The sequence below is a fragment of the Aulonocara sp. 'chitande type north' Nkhata Bay genome, linkage group LG8, assembly GCF_057382095.1.
Source record: "Aulonocara sp. 'chitande type north' Nkhata Bay isolate Kocher_YH1m ecotype deep benthic linkage group LG8, A_spYH_male_GT1.1, whole genome shotgun sequence".
Lineage (NCBI taxonomy): Eukaryota > Metazoa > Chordata > Actinopteri > Cichliformes > Cichlidae > Aulonocara > Aulonocara sp. 'chitande type north' Nkhata Bay.
This window is the reverse complement of record NC_141351.1, coordinates 2,728,620-2,753,871: the sequence shown is the minus strand read 5'-3', so window position 1 is coordinate 2,753,871 and position 25,252 is coordinate 2,728,620. Positions and strand designations below refer to the sequence as shown.

At 39.2% G+C, this 25,252-nt stretch overlaps 2 protein-coding genes across 2 annotated transcripts; both read left to right on the top strand.

The window, feature by feature from the left end:
- The first annotated feature begins 4,880 nt into the window (after positions 1–4,880).
- On the top strand, positions 4,881–7,495 carry LOC147322845 (uncharacterized). The gene is made up of 4 exons (XM_086304712.1): positions 4,881–5,034; positions 6,289–6,654; positions 6,760–6,884; positions 6,977–7,495. Exons 1-4 carry the CDS (start codon positions 4,938–4,940, stop codon positions 7,121–7,123), a joined length of 735 nt encoding a protein of 244 aa, XP_086160838.1. The 5' UTR covers positions 4,881–4,937; the 3' UTR covers positions 7,124–7,495.
- Positions 7,496–9,491: 1,996 nt separating this feature from the next.
- fdxr (ferredoxin reductase) lies at positions 9,492–24,279 on the top strand. The gene is made up of 12 exons (XM_086302804.1): positions 9,492–9,931; positions 10,316–10,413; positions 14,453–14,548; positions 17,743–17,865; positions 17,958–18,071; positions 18,218–18,319; positions 20,019–20,126; positions 20,979–21,063; positions 22,532–22,731; positions 22,812–22,983; positions 23,069–23,242; positions 23,746–24,279. Exons 1-12 carry the CDS (start codon positions 9,850–9,852, stop codon positions 23,874–23,876), a joined length of 1,485 nt encoding a protein of 494 aa, XP_086158930.1. The 5' UTR covers positions 9,492–9,849; the 3' UTR covers positions 23,877–24,279.
- Positions 24,280–25,252: the final 973 nt, after the last annotated feature.

The window sequence follows — 25,252 nt, the reverse complement described above, 5'->3', positions numbered from 1 at the left end:
GGGAAATGATCCAAAGTTGGATTACATACTTACTTTGTAAATCCACTGATGTTTCTGTACCTTGACTTCTTTACATAATTGTGACCACAGCTCACAGTAAAAATCATCCAACTGTTACTTTAGGCTGTGATGGATGAATGAATGGACAGATGGGACTCTCGTGGGCTGTGGATAATGCATTTCCCTGTTCCACACATGGATTTTTTGCCACCTGTGTAGCATTATTATATGTTAACTCAAGTAAACTCAAAGACTGTGGCAAGACAGTCCGTCCACATCGTTACATCATTACAGTGCTGCTGTTTTTGTTGCACATTGGTTGGCACATTATCAGACATATACTTCCTTCAGAAATGACAGAGAGCAAAAAAAGAGCAAAAGGAAGATTGACTGGTAATATTTTTCCAGGCCTACGTGTAAACCACTGTTTGTTAAGATGTTAGCCCAAAATTAAATGTCAGTGTTGTGTTTATAGATGTTTACAGCTAACACCTAATGCTGGAGTTAAAAGAGTCACTTGTCACTACAAAATAACTGTAAATGTAATAACTGTAAAATTGAACAGTGTTTTGTTCAAAATACACTCAACTTGTAACAAGTCTTTCAATCAAATGTGTCATGGGTTTTTTTTCATCCCATTTGAAACTATTCCAGCCTCCTGAAATGACCCATACGAGCATTTCTCCCTGAAAGGATTAAAGAGAATCTGTGTTAGGTGAACCTTTAGGTCAAGTGACATACAAAAAAAAGTTTTTAAAAATTCTTTCATGTAGTTTCAAAAGACGGTGAAGCTTCCATGATTGACTCAAACATATCCACAGGTAGAACACCTGGAACCTGGAACACACTGGAACCATCATCTTTTCTATTATCCCTTCACTTTCAAGCCTCAACAGTTACTTTTTCACAAGAGGCATGAAAGGTTTAGGTACTCGTCTGACTGCGTGAACTGCATATGGCTGTGCATCTTGTTTAAGAATTATTTTAACTGGTTCAGTTTTTCATAGTCTACTTGTACCAAAACAGTACTGATGTTTTCCACTCATCTGCTGAGTAAACTGCTATTTTGCCCTTTAAACATTATAGACTTTAGGAAGTGTATTAAAGGTTTCTTCACTTCTTACAGTCACATATGGTCCAGTATCTATTTTTAATGTCAGAGGAACATCATCAATGTTCATGGTGACAGTTCACTTATCCTGGCTATTTTTTTTTTTTTTTTGCTGTTTTTGAAGTCACCTCATGCATGAGAATATCACCGGGTTAACACGAGACATTATTTTATGTATACTGTTGGCCAAGCACAATAAAAATGACCGTTTTTAAATTAACTTTGCAAACATCACAGATGAAATATTTGGGGTTTTATTTCCTGGACTGAGCCACTGTACTTGCTGTCATTGCTGAACATCTGCCCCCCTTCCTTCTCTCACATAATGAGCCCAGTCTACCACTGCATCTGATTGGCCGAATGGTGTTCAAAATAAAGTCAAAATAAAGTCTCAGCAGGGCTGATGGCTATTAATAACTGAAATTATCTCACAGACCAGATGTGGCTCACGGGCTGTATGTTTGTCACCACTGACCTAATCTGCCCTGTTTGTTATGACTCCTTTTCAAATGTTCTCCAAAGACAGAAGTTCTCTGCCAAGTATTACTGCTTCTTTTACATATTTTAACAAAATTCTCTTCATGCTAGTGTTATTTGGCTTTTCTTCCCTTGACAAAGTCATGAAACATATGCATATTTTTATATGCAATGCAAGTCTAATAATGCAAATAGATTTGTTTAGATAACCTAAATTGCTCACAAAGTTTTATTTAAGAAAATTAAGTTTACAAAAGTAAAATGCTGAGTATCAAAATTAAAAGTTCTTATTATGTAAAGAGACGAACTAATTTAAACAAAATTTATTACATTTTGTTATTTAGTATTTCTTACAATAACTACTAAACTTTTTGCCCTGTTTTTGCACAATATGAGATTAGATGTCACATTTACAGGCATTCTCTTTTATCTGGAAACTGACCAGTTATTCTGGCAATAAAAAGTCTGTTAATTACAAATCCTCTGAGGACTGTTACACAATAACATATTTATGGGCAGAGATAAATGAGAATTCTGCTGCTGCTTCTGTAAAGTCTATAAAATGTTACACTAAAGGAGAGCAGTTAACGTTATTGTTATTGAAGTTATCTATGTATTTGTGCTGAAATGTGGGAAAAACTCAAATAAACAGAAAGCTTGCATGCTATCTTTGCACTTAACTGTTTCTAGTATTTATCTCTGCTGTTTCTTTTGCACTCTCAAATATGAGAAATGTTTAAATCTGTATTTTCAGTAATCAGTATACAGTATACTTACAACTACTACTCAAAGAAACATGAACTAAACTTAGCACAAAGGACATTTGTGTTTGGCCAATTATGTCTTTCTTGTAACAATGCTTAATGCCAATAAAGCTTATGTAGCAGGATACTTGCTCAGCTGGTGTCTGCTCCAAGTATGCCATGTTTCACTGATCTGAATAGGGTCTGTGCTATAGGGCAACTTCAAGCTGGCAAGTTGCAGCATTACTTGGATCTGCTCATAGCCAGTGTCCGGCCTCATAAGGCTTGTCATGATTCACGGCCAGACCTGTTTGCGCTGGTGTCAGCAACATGTGCACTCTAACCTGAATATGCAGAGGAACATTATGTTTAGCGATGTGTATTTGCGAGTGGAGAGGATGGCATGGCCTGCCTGCAGACTTGACTTTTTGAACACTTGTGGGATCAGCCTGGGCGTGCTGTTCATATCAGAGTGACCAGCACAACTACACTGGCTGACTTGCAGTGAATGCTTGTTGAAGAATGGGATTCTACAGCAGTTTGTGACCAAGGTAGTGAAGAAGAGGTGCAAGGCTGTTGTGGCTGTGTTTGGTTCTTTCATATAAATAGGGTTCAATTGCCAGTATGTCGTGTTTCTTCAGACTTATCACTGGTGGAGAATATCCACCAATCCACATGCTCAACTCTGCTGCTCAACCCAAAAATGCATTTGACTGACAAATGTTGCACCATTTAAGGGGAATAAACCATATAAGATTTCACTGCCATGAAGCATTGTTACAATAATGATGTAATCAAGCCAGTAATCAGATTTTGAGATGACTTTTTCATTTAAAACAAATATACAGGCAAAACCCTGTTTCTTGATTCATATGTGTTTTTTTTCTTTCCAGTAATTTCAAGTGAAGTGAAGCTTCCAGAATGTCCTGTGTGTGGAAATGGTTAAGTCTGTTCTGTGCTCTACAAAACAGTGTCTCATCAGTACAAAAGTATGTACCAAAAAGCATGACAACTCTAAATACATAAGGAAGAATAAATGTAATAATATATTAAACAATATTTTAATATTTTTTCTCTTTCAGTGGTGTCACTTAATTGCAGTAACCCTGACTATGTTACATTTGGAAAAAACGTGACTCTAAATTGTTACATAAATTCAAAAGGGGGCTCAGACTGTAGAGCTCTAAATTATTCCTGGATAAACCAAAATCATACCAAACTCTGTGGCTTGTCACAATACGGCTGTAAATGGGATCCCCCGAATAGCTTGTCAGTGACCATCTTAAATATCCAAAGAGAGGAAAATGTCATAGCTGAAATCGTGTTAAACTGTTGCGTCCACTTACAGAGTGAGTATCTATCAGCATCTTAAAATTTATGTGTTTGAATGAGTGTATGTTTTGTTCAGACATACATAAATTGTATTCAGTGCATCTGTTAGAATAACTGTGTTGTACTTTGTCAGGTGGACCAGCTCCAACACTAGGTCACATCATTAGGCCCGAGGAGTCAACACGCGTGACAACCATTGTACGTTGTGTTTTTGCCTCTGCTGTTGCTGTAGTAATTTTGTATTTCCTGTATAGAACTTACAGGTACAGAGTAAGTGAGAGGACGGTGACATAGACTGCACCAGTCTGTAGCAGAACATAAATGCATATGTTTGCTGTTTGTGAAAGATTCGGCTCATCAGTTACCACAGCTGACTCTGTACATAGAGAATAATTTTTAGAATTCTTTGATGCAGTCTAATATGCATACAATAATAGGATGTGAATAATAAAGCATTCCACGTGACTTTAGTCTCCTGAGTAAAAGGGAAAGACTATGGGTCAAACTTGGGAATGTGAATTTCTTGCCTGATGAATAAACATTTAAGAAAAAATAGGACTGTACCTGTATGTGTTGTAAAACGGAGTCTAATTAATGTCCACAGAGTTGACTTCTCATCCATGTTCTCATTATGTGAAGTGACGAGAAGTTGGATAACCTACTTACTTTGTAAATCCATTGATGTCTGTCCACCTGGACTTCTTCACATAATTCTGATCACAGCTCACAGTAAAAGTCATCCAGCACTTGCTTTAGACTGTGATGGATGATGAAAGGGGATGTCATGGTGGAAACATAAATTCTTATCAATACAGTCCATATTTATACAGTAGACTGAATGAAGCATTGTAAACATGTTATTATGGAAACAATGTAATTCCTCTGAGACAACTCTTCCTCTGTTTCATCTTTTTTTTACCATTTCTTTCTGTGTATATGTGTCATTTGAAAGTGAAAACCATAATGGAAATAGGAATCATAAGAAAATGTACCGTGAAACTGAGAACTGTGAAAAGTGATTAATATCCTGTATGTGCCGCTTGTACAGATTAACTGTAAATCAGACAGTTTTCGTACAATGGAACATCTTTTCAAATAAATTTATGTCAGTAACAAACTCTTCCACATCTTTGATGTTATGTAACACATATGCACACACCCACGTACAGCTGATAAAATACCAAGAGTCAGTGTCTCATTTCCTCTTTACGCCTCATTTCTCTTTGTCACACTTGTTCATGTTGTAGTCAATCTGTCTGTCAGTCAGAGAGCATATGCGCGAGCCTGACTGCATGATGAAAGCCTACTGGTGGAGCTGTGTGCTGGGACTGCTCTGCATGCCTGCGGAGGTAATATTAGACATCAGGAAAGGTGAGTGTGTTTTGGAATTTTTGAATCCACAAAAATTATAAATTTATGTGGGAAAAAATGTTTTTCACAGGTCTCTCTGCAGTCCTGTGAAAAACTAAGTGCACCCTATGATTTAGGAGCTTGCAGAAGCACTTAGGCAGCACTAGCTCGCAGTTATGCTTTGTCTGTGTGATTTTATCAGTCTCTTATGTTCTTTTGGAGAAATTTTGGGCCACTCTTCTTTACAGCACTGCTTCAGTTCACTGAGGTTTGCAGTCATTTGGTCATACACAGCTGTCTTAAGATCTGGCTGCAACATGATTAAGCTGAGTTATTGAACGCCTGGATTCTTTTGCTTCTCGGCCATTCTGTTGTAGATTTGCTGCTGTGCTTCGGATCGTGACACAATTTCAGCCATGCTTTGCTCTTAGACAGGTTGCCTCACATTTGAGTCTTGTTTTAGTACACAAAACAAGATCATTATGTGCTCATTAACTGCAGAGTGCCCAGGTCCTGTGGCTGCAAAACAAGACCAAATCACTACCCCTCCTCCACTATGCTTCACTGTTTACTGTGAGGTGTTCGCGCTGATATGCTGTGTTTGGTTTTCTCAGTGTCGTGCATCATGACCAAGGGTCCCCACATTGCTTTAACTCTGTCCAAAGTTCATAGTTCCAGAAGTCTAAACCTAAGCTCTTACGTTTTTTGCCTATTTCTCTGAGCCCTGCATGGTCTGACCCCAGGGTGAATTTATTGGGTTTTCTGCTCCTGGGAAGAAAACCCTGTTTTTTACATAACTGTAGATGTCATTGAAGATGAGTCTGAGTCATCTTTTCCTGTTTGTTTGCAGCTTCATCCTGTTTTGGGCCTCTTAGCAGTGTCTCAAAAAACCCATCATTTAAAAAGGTCTTTTTAAATCACTCTTTACAGTAAATGTAGTGATGCACCAAAAATATGTACGTAGAAGTTAGTTGTCTACAAAAAAAGCCCACTGCAAGTGACATGACTGGAATATGTTGCTGCAGCTAAATCTAGGTTAGGCCACTTTATATACAGTTACTGGGTGTAGTTTGGTTTTGTGGTTACCTTCTGCAGCCCCAACAACTGTACTGAACTGAGCAAATGACGAATTGGATCAAATTGTGCCTTTTCTGCTTTATTGCAATTAAAGTTTATTTGCCAGTGCCCTGTGGTGGAGCTGATGTATAAGGTGTTAAAACAAAACAAAAATTCTGCATAAGTGATTCTTTTAAACGATCCATCTCTCCCTGACAGCTTTCCAAAATCCTTCAGCCATCACTTTCATGAGAGTCAATTCATCTGCTGAAATCGTGTGCACCACATCCTTGGAAAATCCAATGGGGCTGTACATGCATAGGCGTTTCCACAAGGAACAAGATGTTGTGTACCTGGACTTGAATGGATTTTCAGTCACCAAGAATACCACATCTAACAAATTCAAAGGCCGAATAATCATAAGTCCAGCCAAGGAGATCACACAGGAACTTCGTGGGTTCACTTTCCAGTTGTCTTTGCTGGAGCTCGAGGACACAAACTTGTATTACTGCGAGTGGATTTACACGGACGAGAAATTCAACAAGCTGCTCATGACCAGCAACGGCACAGTCATTATCGTCAGAGGTGAAGAGAATTGTGCATTTCAGTATATGCAATCCACTTCCATTAAAAGTGGTGTAACTTTCAATTTAATTGTCTATAACGTGCTTTTTTCTCTCTCACACACAGAGGGTGGCCCAGAGGAACAATGCACAAACTCCATACTGGATCTGACCTTGATTTGCTCTGTCGTCATAGGATTTACTGTCATACTGTCCCTCATCATTGGAGTGCTGATTATGAGGTGCAAACGAGTAAGTGTGAAGTAGATAGACTTGTTGTTAAAAGTCAAGCAAAGAGGATGTGACTGTGTTCGAGTGAAAACGTTTCCTTTGTCTTCCTCCAGTATAAAAAGAAATTCAGACCTGCCGTGCCTGAATTACCACCAAGATCCCAGAGGCCTCGGCAGACCTGCTCTTGCCACCATCACAATGCTTACTTAGTTACATCTCTAAGCACGGATGTCAACACAGACTTCAGGGGTCTCCTGTAATGCTCAGAGACGGTGCAGTGCTAATAATTCAACACGCGGTGATGCACAGTTAATTGCACAGACGGCTTCAGATGGCTGAACTCGTAATCTTTAACCTTTTGCTGTAGTGCATCTCTCTTCCTTTTACAGAAATTTGTGTTTTATCTGCAGTAAAGTGATTGAGCTACCACATCCTGGTTTATGCTTAGTGTTCAGGTGCAATGTGTGAAGAGTGTGGGTGAAAAAAAACTGCAGACCAAGCACTTTTTCCTTTGATTTAGCACACGCTGGCTTTACCTGTTGAGTTTTCAACAGCTTTGTGTTGTTTTGTTCTTTTTTCTTTGTGAATGCTCTAAATGTTTTGAACCATAGTTTTCTACCTGATTTGATGTGTACAATAAATCAAAGATATTTTTAACATTTTGCCATTCCTTTGAAAAATCTTTGTTTTGTTGTATTTGTTTTTTAAATGATAAGAACAACTCAATGGGGCTCAATTCAAAGTACTAGTAAAAGTACAAAAGTATCAAAGCATCAAAATATTCTAGAAGTGAAATAGTGAATAGTATTAGTCAAATAGTGGAAGTACTGATATAACGCAGAAGGATCAGTTTCACAGTCCCATACCATGCATGCATATTGATTTACTGTTGAAAATGATTCTAACTAATTAGCCTAGTAGATGTACCACTGGGTCATTTAGCTCTATTAACACAAATGACTTACTAGTAGAGAAAAAAGAGATGCTTTCAGCTGCTCCCTTGTCATATGGATTGCCACAGCAGCAGGTGCTTCTGCATATTTGATTTGGCAGAGTTTTACAATGGAAGCCACTGACTTTCAACTGTGACTAGGAAACAGCTATGCCTGCAACAAATATGTGAATACATGTGAATTAGTCATGAGATAATCCCAATCCAAATAGTCCACTATGTTCAGGGAAACTGCAGAGGTGGCACTGCTGCCACCTAAAATATGATTAGAAAATGTTTCTTGTCTTTAAAGTGAATAAAGTAAAATACATGGCAGAGTAATCAGGAAACAGAGTAATCAGGAAAGTAATCAGGAAAGGGAAACAGCTGGGACTAATTGGGCAGGATGAGACAAGGGAAGCAAAACAGAATACACTGACATAAGACAAGGACCTTCAACATAAAACAGGAAACACACCAACTGAACTTACAGACTCAGAGATATGAGCTTCACATTATGATAATACTGACACGGTACAGAGGGAACACATGGACAGGGATGACTAGACAGGACACGTGGGACCAGAGCAGGCACAGAGACACAGACTAGACACTGAACAGAAGGAGTATGGAAACCAAAACCTAAGAACTAAACTCTTAACAAGAATTAAACTGAAGCATAGGATAAACGAATCAAAACAGCTCAACTAGTAAATCAGAACATAGACCATAATACAGAATAACACCAGGACACCAGAAACTCAAAATGCTGGGTCAAAATGACCCTGACTCGTGACAATAAGAGTACATTTAAACACCTAAACTTAACTTAATCATTATGCAGAATGGCTATTTTCAGTTAATTAAATAATGTCGGCTAGTTTGACCTATAGTATTGCTATTTATCCGCAAAATAAAAACTAAATGGTAGAAAGGAGATGGGGTGCAAAGCACAGTAGTTACCAAAACAGTGGAGTAGAAGCCGAAAGTAGGATGACACATATACCTACATGAAAAACACATATTTTAGCAAAGTATTTGAGTGAATGTTCTAAGTTACATTGCACTGGTACCTACTAGCATAAAAAAGCTTCAATAAAGCGATTCCGTTTCTCCATTGAAAAAAACAGTTTAAAGCCTTGAACAACCAGCTGCCAGCTATAAGGTAAATCATGACTAAAAATACTTTATTTGGATTTAAAAAAATAAATTTTAAATAAATACATACATACAAAAGTAAAAAGGAAACGTACAAGATTGTGCTTATAATTACTTTTAACGCTGAAGGAACTAATCATCCCATAACCCACTCCAAATCCAAGATTCCACAGCAAATAACTCCCAAATTTATTGAATTTAGTCCTTTTCATTCGCGTAGTAAGGTATTATTATAGTTTTTTTATATTTTTTGTTGTTTGTGTTGTGTATGTGTAATGCTTTGTTCGCCTGGTTTCTTTAACTTCGCGGTCACTAAGTATCCTGTTTCACCAATCACTGTTTCAATATAGTTTTATGGGTAAAATAGTTCCTTTCCGATCCTTTACAAATAACTCATAATTTTTGTTAAGACAAGGTTGAGATAAATACCATCATTTCACAATATCATAGCTTGAAGTAAGTCTGACAGTCACGTGTAAAAGTCAATGGAAGGCGCTAATAAATGTATACTTAACCATGTACGCCGTCATTGTGGAACTTTAATTGTCAATGCCGGTTTCCCACGGACTGTTATGGCCGTAACGCAAGGTACAGCCTTGAAAACAGTTTGTTATGGTAATGATGTTTTACGTGATAAAGTGCATATGTGTAAAATAATTAATCGATATTAGCATTAGCTAGCCATTTGAGGACACGAAGCTTTAAAAATAAATAAATATAAGGAAGAGTAAAGATAAGCGTTTTCCACCTTGGCTTCTGAACTCAGCGCTGCTCAGTGTCCAAAGCTCAGAGGAGAGGCAGCTATGCAGAGCTGGTCACCACGGTCAAGGAAAGCAACGGAGAGGGTTTAAGCGTTTCATGCTTTAAAACGAGGCAGCTCGTCTAAGTCAGGAAGCTATGGGCGCTCATAAACTGCTGTTTTCCGAGCTGAAGCTGTGGACCTCAGGAAGAGGTGGATGGATAGCGCGACTTCACAAAGGTGCGGTAATCAGGAAATGTTTACTCGTAATACACTTGATATTCAGTGTGGACGCGTGCCAGACCCAGAACAAAATTTAGCCAACTTAACGTTCTTATCGGCTGATCCACACACCTGCTTGAAGAAACTTTAACAGGCTGATTTAACTCAGCAGTACTTAATATATCAAGCAACTCTGAGCATCAGTAAAACAAAATACTGTATAACTGCATGCCTTACTCTGCTAGCCTTTCATTAAAACACTGTAGGCTGTAGCTGTACACTACACTGCCTTAGCTTACTGAGACCCTTTAGCTCACTAAGAGGATTTAATTCAAACTAAGGCCTTGCTGTTTTGCTGCAACTCCAATGAGTTAGACGTGAACTTGTCACGTGTTTTTGCAGGCGGCTGTGGAAAGGCTTCATTGTCCTCATGCAGCCCAAAGGTGTGTATTGTCGGAAGCGGTCCAGCAGGTTTCTACACAGCACAGCATCTAATCAAGGTATGGACTGCTTGTTATGACAGACACAGGAGTAATAGTAGGCAATACTGATAAATATCTGAATATGTAGTACTGTGCCAAAGTCTTGAGCCACCCTTGATTTCTTTTTAATGTTCTTCCAATGAGCTGGCCCTTCTTGTCATTTTTAAAGCGGTGTCTTAGTTCAGCAGGCTTTTTAAAGAGTTTTCTTTAAACTCTCATTTTTGGCCCACTTATTATACCTGAACATTTTCAAAAAGTGCTTTTGTTTAAGAAACCACTTAAAAAGGCAGCTAACCCAAGGGATGGGGCAGCAGGGATGTCAGTGTGTGCAGGATGTCCTTAAAAAAAACTGGGCAAAGTGGGGGAAAAAGGAAAAACATATTTACTGGGGGGGGGGGGGGGGGAAACACATTTACAAAAAAGGAAAGGAAAGCTATGTTCTTAAGAAGCAGTTGTTCTTAACCTACAGTTACCAGGTAACTGTAGGTGAACTCTTAATTTAGTATGCCACAGTGTTTAAATTACACAGCTTGCTGAAGACTGACAGCAGCCTTCCTACTTTCTGTCACAGTGATACCTACAGCAAGCAGGGGTGAGTCTAAAGGGGGGGGGGGGGGTTGGTAAGGTGTATTAGACCATATTTCTTTCAAGGCTTAAAAAGTTTAGATTAAATTAAATAAATTCTGTTAATTTAATGGTAATTGGTGCTGTTAGACTGGACAGTGACTTATTAAAACATGCACCATCATAGCATTTGTTTTCTGCTCCAGGAAACATTGCATCAGTTCTGAGAATATTGATATCATCTCTTTTCTTCAGTGCAGACACCGCATACTCTTTAAAAAGATTACAGACATGCATATTTACTCACTCACTAGCACACTCAAAGACACACACACACACACATTCATACACTTGTTAAAAAACACATGCACATGAACAAACACCAAATCTACCTCATCCGTGTGATGCAATAGAGTCAGAAATCTTTTTTTTTTCTCCTATCGATGCAAGAAAGCATTTTGAACATTTTGAATTAACTTGGAATATCAACAATAAGACAGAAGAATTTCTTATACAATTTTACAGCTGATGGAATAATAAGTAGAATTCTCAATTACTAAAATAATCAATAGCTGCAGTCCAATTCTAAATGAATTTGCTAATGACTACTAATTTATTGCCCAATAGTTGTGTGTTAATTACATGTTAATTTTTCAATTTGTGTGTGTGTCATTAGTTTCTCCAAATCCGGCCAGCATCCTTTAATGTGAAGTCAAACAAATGAGCGTGCCCCTCCCTGCTTAGTACACAAAACCACTACGCTATCACACACTAACCAAAATATAGCCTTTGAGCTGCCTACTGAGTACATGCTCATACACTCAACAAAAATATAAACGCAACACCTTTGTTACTGCTCCCATTCCCCATGGGATGGACGTAGAGACCTAAAATTCATTCCAGATACACAATATAACCATCCCTCCCAAACAGTGGTCACAAATCAGTCCAAATGTGTAGTAGTGGGCACATCTGCTATGTTGAGATAATCCATCCCACCTCACAGGTGTGCCACATCAGGATGCTGATCTGACATCATGAGTAGTGCACAGGTGTACCTCAGACTGCCCACAACAAAAGGCCACCCTGGAATGTGCAGTTTTTTGCGCTATTGGGGGTCTGGGGACCCAGAACCGGTCAGTATCTGGTGTGACCACCATTTGCCTCATGCAGTGCAACACATCGTCGCATGGAGTCTATCAGATTGTCAATTGTGGCCTGTGGAATGTTGGTCCACTCCACTTCAATGGCTGTGCGAGGTTGTTGGATATTCGTGGGAACTGGTACACGCTGTCGTATACGCCGGTCAAGCACATCCCGAACATGCTCAATGGGTGACATGTCCGGTGAGTATGCTGGCCATGCAAGAACTGGGACATTCTCAGCTGCCATCTGCCCTGAACAATGTGAACCATGATTCATCCGTGAAGCGCACACCTCTCCAACGTGCCAGACGCCATCGAATGTGAGCATTTGCCCACTCAAGTCTGTTACGGCGACGAGCTGGAGTCAGGTCAAGACCCCGATGAGGACGACGGGCATGCAGTTGAGCGTCCCTGAGACGGTTTCTGACAGTTTGTGCAGAAATTGTTTGGTTGTGCAAACCAATTGTTCCAGCAGCTGTCTGGGTGGCTGGTCTCAGACGATCTTGGAGGTGAACCTGCTGGATGTGGAGGTCCTGGGCTGGTGTGGTTACACGAGGTCTGCGGTTGTGAGGCCGGTTGGATGTGCTGCCATATTCTCTGAAACGCCCGTGGAGACGGCTTATGGTTGAGAAATGAACATTCAATGCACGGGCGACAGATCTGGTTGACATTCCTGCTGTCAGCATGCCAATTGCACGCTCCCTCATTGATGTGGCATCTGTGGCATTTTGCTGTGAGACAAAACTGCACATTCCAGGGTGGCCTTTTGTTGTGGGCAGTCTGAGGTACACCTGTGCACTACTCATGATGTCAGATCAGCATCCTGATGTGGCACACCTGTGAGGTGGGATGGGTTATCTCAATATAGCAGATGTGCCCACTACCACACATTTGGACTGATTTGTGACCACTGTTTGGGAGGGATGGTTATATTGTGTATCTGGAATGAATTTTAGGTCTCTACGTCCATCCCATGGGGAATGGGAGCAGTAACAAAGGTGTTGCGTTTATATTTTTGTTGAGTGTACATACGACTGGAAATAACTTGCAGGGTATGCTGTGTCTTTGAGCCCAAGGTTATGTCATTGCAAGCTATGCCCCCCACACACAGCAGCACGATGTGCATTGGCCATGCAGCACTGTGGCTCTTTGATGTTTTTCATGTTGTGTTTGTATGATTTTAAGTTCATATATTAATTGTTGTCTGATTCAGCACAACATACTTTAACTAATATAATATAAAATTATATAATAACCAGTTTCTGATGATTAAAAAAAAATGTAATCAAATTTTAATTTCATACATTTTGTCATTTTTATTTACTTTGTGTTTGTACTTCAGAAAGTTTGTAAAACTGTTGGCACGAGGAAGCTGCATTCGATACATGACAGTAATTAATATTAATATAATGGTGGATGTTCATATTTGTCAAGCTTCAAATAAGAGTTTAGTGTGTGTGCAAATAAATGGCTCAGTGGCTGTCTAGAACCAACCACAAGAGCAATAATGTAAAGTAATAATTCTCTGTATGACTTTATGTGGTTTACATCATTGTGGAGGAACCGAAGCAGTGAAACAGTTCGTCAGTTCATTAAGGTTTATACATATTTGTTGTAAGGTCCCAACATACTTTTCAGTCAGTGTTACTGATTAGTCCAGTGTTACAATGGACTAATCAGTCCATTGTAACACTTTGATTCTTTTCCTTTTCAACCGTTCAATTGAAGGTTTTCTGGTGCGCGTGTGATCATTGTCCCGTTGTGTGACCTAATTTTGGTCAAGCTTTAGCTGATGGACAGACAGCTTCACATTTGACTAAAGAACACTTTGTCATACAGAGGAGTTCATAAGTGACTCATTTATGGCAAGGTGGCTGCAAATCAAACCTAAATCATCACCCCTCCACCACCAACTTAACAGTTGGTTTGAAGTCTTTGTGCTGAGACCCTGTGGTTGTTTGGCTTTCACCAAACATCACACCATGCATTAATGCCAAGCATCTACACTTTGACCTCATCTTTCCAAAGGATCTTATTCCAGACGTCCTGTGGTTGATTTTCTAAGCCCTGCTGCTGTGTTCTTTTTAGAGAGATGACACGAACAAGCAATCCTTTTTGGTTTGTTTAAAAAAATTATTTAGATTATTTAATTTTTAGTGGTTTTATTGGTTTTGAGGATTTTTATTTTTGGGCTGTGTTGAAAATATTTCAAGACTAAAACTAAAGATATTCCAGTTAGTTTTGTAACCACACAATATTTGTTTCTGTTTTTTCTAAAGCCTTTATTAACGGTTCACTTTAAGCTTTACGCATTATATTTTGGATTTTGTTTCTGTTTTTTCTCTCAGGCTCGCCAAGATGTTGAGGTGGACATTTATGAGCGTCTGCCTGTCCCCTTTGGCCTGGTCAGGTTCGGAGTGGCCCCAGATCATCCTGAAGTCAAGGTGTCTGCCTCTAATAGATTTTAAAGAACAGATAATTGCCTCAAACCATTTTCTGTATATTACCTGTTTTTAAGCAAAAAGGACAAAAAAGATTCATTTAATTAGTCCAGTTTCTCCTCAGTAGTTCTAACACCAGATGCAGTGAAAATCTTTTAACACAGGGATTAGTTTTGTTTTGGAAAAAGAAACTCTTCAGACAAACCCGTTTCTTAAAGTCTGTTTAGTTTCGCCAGACTGTGTAACGACCTGTGGTACCGTTAATGGAAAATTAAAAACCAGTCAGTGGTTAATGCAGACCAGTCAAACAGAAAGAGACACGTTAGATAAGTCTGTCAGTGAAGTGAAATTCCATTAGAAGTGTGAATAACATCACAGTGAACGGGTGTTATCACGTTTATGTCTGAGGTTGAATGCAGTGTTTGAAGCTCGCTATATTTCCATGTTGTGTTTGCACATCTCTGTTGCTTGTGGGGCTCGCACACAAGAATTTCACTCGCATGTGCTGTGCCAGTGTGCCTGCACATGTGATGTGACAATAAAAAGTGATTTGATTTGATTTGATTTGATGTCATCACACCCAACTCATTAAAATGTAACTGAACAACAAAAGCAATATTATGCAACCCTCAACAGGACACATATCCCAACATGCTGGCAAATATAATGACAGATAAATACTGGTAATAATGAGACCTATCTGCTTTGTTTCCCACAACCAATAATGTCACCTTTGCATGTCTGATATAATCGTGGTTAGAGATGTGGTTAGCCTAGCTCAGCAGAAATACTACTTTGAAAGTAATACACCAAGACTTTTAAATCACTAGTGTGTCTTCTTTGTTCAGTCAATACTGAGGCAAAACATGCGAAAACAACAACAAGGTTATTTTCGGTGACGTGCAACCATTTCTTGTGAAGCAGCAGTTGATTTCATCTTTAAAGCACATGAGTGAGTGCATGAATCGATCTAGTCTGGTCTGATATTTCTGCTGAGCTGTTCCCTGCTTTTAATTCCACTAATCATAAAGGTAAGAGAGCGGTGGGCCAATAGTGTAGTGGTGTACACATTTGGAAAAGATCCCCAGTTTGATCCCAGTAGACACAAATCTATTGGGGGTTGGGTCAGGAAGGGGTACCCAGCATAAAAATCTACCAAATCATGTGGAGCGAACCCATGTGAACAAGATAGCAGCCAAAAGTATTTGTTTGAATGTAATAAGATAAGATAAACCTTTTTTAATCCCACACGTGGGAAATTTTCTGCTCACAGCAAAAAGTACAATTAAAGAAAAGTAAGATTTAAGAAAAACACGACAGAATAGGAGAAGATAAAATAGAATAACATACTGTACAAAACAGAATAAAATGCTCTGTCATAGTAGGAAAAATTGCACTTGGTACTATTGCACATCAGGGAAACGGGGCGAAAGTTACAGCTGTGTATCGATGCATGTGTGTGTGTCTGTCTCCACGTATGTGGTTATCTGTAGAGGCGATGTTGTAGAGACAATTTCAAGCTCAGTCTTGCTCTTTCTGGTAGTTTTGTTTGTTTTTGTTCCTGATCCCAAATCTTAACATCAGATTTTTCTCAGAAGCAACATTGGCTCCATAAGCATTATTGAGAGTTCAAAAAAATGTTATTGTAGTTGTTAAAGCAGTCACACGGACAACTCAAGAATGTAATAATAATTAAAACTGGGTTCCACATTCATCTATGAAGCAAATTCAAGTCCTGGAGAAGGCACAAATATATTGAAGGTTGCCTTTAATGCATTAAAATTTTGCTTATCAAAAGATGAATTTGTGTTTTTGCTTAAAGCTGTTTCTTAAAGTCTTTATTAAATATATGCAGCATCATACAGCAGCAGGATCCATATGAGCAGCTCCATTAAGGCGCCTATATTCAGACAGGATTATCATTACTGTCTAAGTAGCCTCTGAACAACCACAAATGTCTAAAGTTAACTGAATTATTGGTATTTGTGAATTTTCAATATCACTTCTCACAGATTGTTTGGTCCTTCCATCATTATTATTTTTAATATTATGCAAACATTTCATCGCCAACATCAGCCTTTTGTCTCCTGAAATCTTCCGATGACTGTTCACCCAAATGAAAGTATATTATTGTGTATTTATTATGAAATATAACTGGCATTTAAAAATTACAGTGAGGATAATTAACATAGTCCCATCTACCATGTTTTCTCTTCCATATCTCAGTGCAGCTGGGAGGTGAAAGGTGGCAACCTCTGCACTCATTGAGCTGTGCTCTTATTACAGTCTGAGTCTAAAGTTCAATTCAGTTTTATTTATATAGTCATCAGTCAGTTTCCTGCACTTTGTCAGCAAACAGTGAAGTGAAGGAAATCCATTTTTCCTCCAGCCCTTCTATCGTGAAGACGTTAGAACTTCTTTATGAACTCTTTGTTCTTACAACATGCAAATAATGGGCTCTGTGATCTGTTCTGTACTTGTTTGTAAATGCAGGTGAACACTTTGAACTGAAACTAACATGACGTAATTTTGCTGGCTTTTGTATCTGGCATAGTTATTAAGGCATCGTCTCCAGAAATAGATAATAACACTGTAAATAAATGCACTGCAGCATTAAAAACTAGACCTGCATGTGTGAACACAGATGTCTGCTCGCGCCGGGTCTCTAATTACACAGATGTGTAAAAAGCAGGTGCTGGCGTGTCGAATTCACGGAGAGAGTGTGGACGTCATGCCTCTTATCTCCTGCCAAACTCTTTTGAGGCTGCGCCCTCACTTCAGCCAGAGTGTTCAGAGAACTGAGAGCGAATCTGAAGCAGGCTATCTCATCCTGTGTGCTACATAAGAAAGGCCAATACTGCACTCAAATCTGAGTTCTTGTGTGAATGTGGACACAGTAATGTATACTTCATTTATTAAAGGGAATTAGTTTTCCCAAATAAGTCTAATAAGGGTTTGAGCACCACTACAGGAGCTATAAAACTATAAGACAAGAACAAGAAACCTTCACAAAGTGGAATATAGTGAAGTTTTATGTAAATATTCTTAAATCAGAGTTTACCCCAACAAACTTTAGTCATCTGCTGTCCTGAGGTCATTAACCACTGGATAGAGAATTACTCCCATAATAGGTGGAGTTGAAATACAGATGGAGAGTCCAGCTTGCTAACTTAAATTTTACCGATTCTTGTCCTCAGAACGTCATCAACACATTCACGCAAACGGCCAAGCATTCACGCTGCAGTTTCTATGGCAATGTGAACGTAGGCAAGAATGTGAGCATCACCGAGCTGCAGCAAGCCTACCACGCTGTCGTACTGGTAAGGATGTGAAAGCCCACTGCGGCTCCTTCACCTTAAACGTGTGAAAAATAATCATCTGTTTCTGTTGAACTCTGTAAATTGTGCGACAGAGTTATGGTGCAGAGGGAAACCGGAGCATGGGAGTACCGGGCGAAGACTTGGCTGGTGTGTACTCTGCCAAAGACTTTGTGGGCTGGTACAACGGACTCCCCAGCTGTCGAGAGGTAAGACTTCCAAGTAAGTGTTTCACATAGACACACAAGATGTTTCCATCCATCAAAAAGAGCCTCAACAAAGTTAGATCATTTCACAAGAAAAACTGTCAGGTGAAACTGCTTCTCTGTCTCATCTGTTCGATTTCTTTCTTCAGCTGAGTCCAGACCTGAGCTGTGAAACAGCAGTCATATTGGGACAAGGCAACGTGGCCTTGGATGTAGCAAGAATTCTGCTATCTCCCATCGACATTTTAAAGGCGAGTTGGTTATCAGTAAATTTATAACAAAAGAAACAAAAACAGTAAGAGCAGACATGTTTCAGTCAGCAAGTCTTGAGTGCTCTGAGATGTATGAAAGAACCGCTTAAGCTGAGGAATTTTATCTGCTTAAATAATCACAAATGTTTTGTTTGTCTGTTAGGCATGAAAAGCAAAAACACCGTTGCTGAAACCTCAAAAATATTTTTGTTTTTCATTGCATCAGCGTGAAGCCAAATGGAGAAATGTTGTGTCTTTATCTGTTGTTGTTTCAGAATGCAAAACAAAACTAAACTGAACAGAAAATCATCAATAGATGAAGATAAGATAAGAAATAGTGCTACAGAGTAGTTTCACTAGTTTTGACAAGTAAAGTTTGACCTTTCTAGTTTCCTGATCACAGTCCTCCACCTGACACTAAGAATTAATGGGCAAACGTGACTGAAGAAGAACATGAGGGGAAAGTAAGAGCCCCTAAAAAGGCTGGTAGGTTATGTAAAATGTATTATTGTAGGGTCGTGCACCTTGAGAAGTCAGAATGTTTTCAAATAGTGAAGATATTTTCTTTACCATGAGACAAATACATGACTTTGTTAATAATTACAGTTGGTTTCCTTTTAAACCTTGGGACTAATAGCAGCTTCTGACCCGCTCGGGCTCAGTTTAAGTACACATGGTTTGGCTTTTTAAGCTAGCATCTCTGAGCCTGCATGACATCATAGGATGTACAGGAGGTAACCACAGGAAGCTTTTAGGGCTGAGAAACACAGCTAACGTCTTTTAAAATGTCTAACTGAACTAACAGTCTCTGAGAAAAGTCAACTTTAGTGGAGTCATTTTCATCAGCTTCAAGTTTCTCTGATGTGTCATTTCATACAAAAGCACCACTGATAACCACAAAATTAAAGGTCAAAGATGACAGTGACCTTTTGTACTTGACTGGTAGATGTAGGACACCATGGTGTCAGTTATAATAGTGAAGTTTGATTTGTTTTGTTTGGAATAAATAAGTGATGAGCTGCTTTGTCAGACTAAAGTGGGGAAATTGGGCATACAAATATCAAAAGGTGATACAAGAGCTCACATACATTTGTTGGACTAAGACACAGTTCCTGTAGTTTTGCCTCTGTGTACCAATAAAGTGGATTTTAAATGAAATGATGTATATGAAGCATACCATAATATTTGTTATATACTCTACCGAGGGAGCATTATTGAATGGGAATGTATGGCTGCCAGTGGAACAGGATCGCTAAGGTTTATCGATGACTTGACTGCTCAGTCAGTCAAATTCTGCAAATTGGTCGGCACTTCACAAGTGAAGCCCAAAGCATAATCCAAAAGAAAAACAAAAAGAAAAAAGGCCCTGGCAGTGCATCTCAAGAGAGGAAGCGCAGCATTTGGTGATGTCTGTTGGTTCTAAACTGCAGGCAGTCATCAAATGTAAAGAAGTTACATGTGAATTAAAATCAATCACATATTGACTGATTGTTTTTAAAATGTGTCTGTACGCCTGTGATGGTGCAAAATTACAAAAGTTGGGTATTTGTCCAAGAAATTGTGAGTCAAACTTCCTGTGTTAACCAGCAATATGAGCTAACAATAAATAGAAATCAAATCACTTGGGGAAAAAAAATCTCTCTAAGCTGTTCAGTTTTCCAGCTGAAAATGTAATTTACTTGTCAAACTTTTTCTGCAGAAAACTGACATCACACAACCAACACTGGAGGCTCTGGCAGAGAGCCAGGTCCGCAGGGTGCTGATAGTTGGCAGGAGAGGACCCATTCAGATCGCTTGCACAATCAAGGTGTGTGTCGGACAGAAAAGACAACAAGAGGAAAGAATAATATGTTCTCTAGTGCCTCTTCCTCAGGTCACCATTCATCTCCACGCCGCATCTTCCAAAACCTGTTTCTTAACACCACAGACACGCAGAATATTATTAGAAGGCTTTATTTTAATCCATTGGAGTGGTACAAACTGCACTTTTTAGCCACTGTGCAAGTGTTAACCAACTGTTTTATCTGCATCTTTGCCTAATGCTTATTGATAATTTTAGCCGTTTTTAGCATTTTCTTAAATGACCTGTTTACGTGTTAGCTTTGGCTTGCTTTTTTAATTCCACTTCATTTTGGGGTAAAAAAATTCAACAATTTAACTATTAAAAGTTACTACAGCTGGGTCCAAGAGTAAAGAATAAAAATATGGAAAATATAATAGTCGCTTTAAGAGTTCCCACATATGAGAGAAAGCCAGAGCACTTTCATGCACACTTGGTCAGTGACCTTGTAATGTTACTGCTGAGGTTGGTAGAAAATGTGTCCTCTGCAGGGAGTAGCTTTATCTTGTAGTTTAAAGTGAAAAAAACAAGACCAACATCACATTATTTTCTTTTCTGCTTATATTATTTGAACTATTCTTCAGTCTTTCAGTGTCACCCTGAAAAATCAGAGGTTCGTCCTGTAAAATGAACAGTTTGGTTGTTGTTGCCAGACTGTTTCAAACTTGTCTGATCATCACCCCTCTTATATGTTCGCTGTCATTGTTGGTACTGCAGTAAATATAATTTCACTAGAATTTTACCAAAAGAGATTCTCCATGTTTTTAATGATGCTTTAATTTGGCCCAGTGAACCATAACATATGCTCCTTTTCTACAGGAGGTCAGAGAAATGGTGAACCTGCCGGACACCAGGCCGGACATGGTGGCGGCTGATTTTGATGGAGTCAAAGAGGCTCTTAAAGGTGAGACCACATGCAGCTTTATCTTCATGCTTTCCCCTCTAACTGACCTGCTGTGTTTTTAAAGCCAATAAATGTTTACATAGTTTCGTCTGCCTTTAAGATCTGTAAATTTCAGTGTTTTTAGTTTTTCTGGTGCAGCTGGAAAAGATGCCTGGTGTTTTTAAGTGAGCAGTGAAAACATGTTAGATATCTACATGTGCATGTAACACATGTTCAGACTGCTGAAAGCGCCATCAGGAAGGAAGAAAGGTAAGCTGTGGTTAACAACAGCATACCCAGCTGAGACGTATAGCTTATACATACTGTGAGGTGAATGGAAACTGCCAACCTGCCCAGACTGCTGCTGCTGGCTTTAGTTTGAAAGATTTTCTGTTGTTGTGTGGGAACCTGCAGGTTAGGGTGCAAAACAGAATTGTGCAACAACCCCCCCCCCCCCTTAAGCTGGCCTCGTCCTTGCCAGAGAAATGCTGCTGGCCTCTTTGATGATGGCAGGCACTCTCAGATTTATAACGATAACCTTGACTCTGGTCACAGATTGCTAAAATAACCCTGAGCGTATGTTTCGTTTTAGTGATAAATAGCAGTGAAGGATGGTAAAAGAAGCTGGCTATGTTTATCTGTGTTGTAATCGTGCCTGCTGAGCTTGCATTACTGGAGTGACAAGTCTGTGGTCGCAGCAGCACATCAGAACTTTGCAGTTACAGGAAATTTATAAAGACCAGTTCCTTAAAGCCATTTCTAATGTGTTCATATGTGCACATACAAGGTGCATGCACAGCAACACTCACATATCACTTACTGAAAGACCACATGCACACTTGTATGTAAAAAAAAAACACAAAAAAAACACATGCATTCACAGCCATATACTAGTCATGAGACCACAGCATGTGTCCATAAAGTTCCCAAGTATAAGAGTAGCTGCTAGTGACAAAATTCTAAGAAGATTGTTAAAATTATGGAGTTTTGTTGGAATTTCCTTTAAAAATCAAAAGACTAAGTAAGGAGAAAGATAAAAGTTATTCACAAAGCATCTTATCCCTTAAGATGAAAACAAGTATAGGAGTGGAGATGGGGACTAGTGTTTCCTAAGGAGAGGGAAGAAATGGTACAAAGTACAGAGCATTGATTGGTCACGTCTCTCAGGTGCCGTGTCAGGTTTCTTAAGGATATGATTTTCGGATTCAGTTCATCTGCTGTAGATTGATAAGTTGAACGGCAGCCAATGTTCAAAGAAAAACTTTGAAAGACCTTCAGAAAGGCTCTTTAGAATGTACAAGAAGGTCCTGGCTCCATGGAAGCAAAATATAAATACATAAGGGATGATCAAGACTTTTGCACAGCACTGTATATGTTGTTTTCACAACCTATTCTATCCAAAAATAATAATTGGAAGATTAAAAATTTGGACGTTATAAATGAAAGCAAAGCAGGGCGATTTTAAGCTGAAGTATCTCTGCTGTGTCAGACTTGCCGAGGCCCAGAAAGCGTCTGACAGAGCTGATGCTGAAGACGGCCCTGGAGGTACCCGGAGAAAAGGAGCAGGAGAGACGGAGCAAGGCCTCCCGCACCTGGGGCTTTCGATTCTTCCGGAGCCCCGTGGAAGTTTTGGCCGAACCCGGCCACAGCAGAATAGCTGGCATCCGACTGGCGATCAACAAGCTGGAGGTTAGCAGGATTTGGTTTTCCAAAAGTGCCTGTCACTGTGCTGCTGCTCCTTTTAAAGCAGATATCCTCTCTGTGAGCAGGGTTCAGGTGACGGAGCCCAGGCTGTGCTCACAGGAGAAGTGGAGGACGTGCCCTGCGGCCTGGTCGTCAGCAGTATCGGCTACAAGAGCCTGCCCATTGATCCATCAGTGCCTTTTGACTCCCGCAAAGCCATCGTTCCAAACACCATGGGCCGCGTTAAACAGGCTGCAGGTACCCTGTAAACACTCTAAAGAACAAGCATTATATTATATTTTATTACTTCAATAATATTTAATGATTCGATTTTTCTTTGTAGGTCTGTACTGTAGCGGCTGGCTTAAAACAGGCCCCACAGGTGTCATAGCTACCACTATGAACAATAGCTTTGACACTGCACGATCCATTTTGGAGGACATGGACTCGGGAACGTTGGATATGTCTGCCGCTAAGCCTGGATCACAAAGCATTAGTGCTCTGCTGGAAAAGAGAGGTATAAAAATGTTAGTTTGTCATTCACAATACATCCTATAACTGTGCTCTCGACGTGTGCTGCTATTCTATGAGCCAGTATAGAGTCATGAAAGTAAATGTGCGTGGACCAAAAACAGTTGGACTAAAAACAAGGGAAAATGAACTCAATGCTGGAACAGTCACCAAAAAGTCGGGCTGTAGAGATTCTGTTTGAAGTGACTGTTTGTGTTTATTGTGAAGTTCATTAAATGATTACATAAGAAGTAAAATGACGAAGAGCAAAAAAAAAACAAAAAAAAAACAAAGATGCAAAGAGATTTGAAAGAGAAAATTACAAAACAAAACTAGCAATAAATCCTGCATGCCACCAAAACATTTGCTACGGAGAGCCATAAATCAGTAGCAACAGCAGCAGTGAGGTATGTCGTCATCATCTCAGTGCACACAGTGACCCGTCTGTATAATCCTGTTCTCTGAAGTTGCCACTAAGCCACAGCCAAATGTGATTTTTCTCTTCTGTAGGAGTGAAACCAGTGACTTTTTCAGACTGGGAGAAGATTGACAATGTGGAAATGAAAAGAGGTGAATCCCATGGGAAACCCAGAGAAAAGCTACTGACTGTGGAGGAAATGCTGCACGTGGCTTGGACATGAAAGAATGAAACCGTTTTCATGTGAACAGGCAATGCTACCTAAAAAATGACTGCACTTGTCTTTAGGGATCTCACTGATTGATCACACAATAAAAATGACTATTTGAACTCCTTAACATGGATTTAATTCATATTGTATACATGGCACTACTAGGAACTGTTATTTGCTACAGTGTAATTTAGTTACCTTGTTACCAATACAACACACTGACTGAAAACAACAAGGACTGAAAACCTGCTGCGCTCAAGACCAAACTATAATGGGTACGATTTTTATGGAAGTTGTACACTGTAATGTACCGTTAACTAAAAACTATGTGGCAACATTTTTTTGCACTTTTATATAATATCATTGAACATCTTAAATCTGTATTTGAGGAAATAAAATGACGTCTATCCTTTGATTCCTGTCCTCAGAGCTTCAATTGTTACTGCTGGGATCCATCGTTAGGTCCACAAGTGTTTGAAAATGTTTTGGCACTACTTTCATATATTTGGCTCTTCATAATTTGAATTGAAATTCTTATTATATGCAATTAAAGTGCAGATTTTTATATTTTATGGAAAGGTCAGCAGGACTAGAACATCTATAGGTGGCAAAAAAGGATGGGTTTTTGTTTTTGTTTTTTGAAAAGGAAAACTATGTGAATTGCAAAATCAAAGGTTTGGACAAGGAGGGTGTTCATACTGAGCTTATCATAAAAAGGCCTGGACATCAATGAAGACTGGTGGATGATCACAGCATCCTTTCCATAGTAAATGTAAACCTCTATAAAATATAACAAAATGATTCTCCAGAAGGTTTGTGTCCCTTATTGTTGGTCTACTATAATGAGAAGACTGCAGGAGCACACCGACTGTTACCATAAGGTGCAAAGTGAAGAAAAAAAGAAAAGCCAGATTAGACTTTGCCAAAACATCTAAAACCTCAGCATTGGAAGACCATTCTTTATTCCTTAAGGCCTAATACCAACCTATACCGCAGTGTGAGGTATTTGGACATTTGAAACATGCAGATTGCAGTTGGGATGATTTGGGCCACAAACTGACAGGAAAATGTGACAGTTCACTCAGTCTCAACACTGTCACCACTTTGTGTGAACTGACAAATTCACAGGTTTTCAGTGGTACAGCAGATGTTGGCGGTGTTATTGATGAAACCTGAATCGTTTTCACCCTGATAACAGTTTAAAGTAGAAGCAGAGGTGGGAAGCAACAAAGTACAAACACTGATACTGTACTCGGCTCAGCAGCTTAGAACCAAAAGCTATATCAAAAACATTGACAGGTAAACTTATGTAACATGTTAACATAGGACCCTTTCTTTCATATAAGCTTTCCAATTCTTGCATCCATTAAATGTGGAGAGATAAGGCA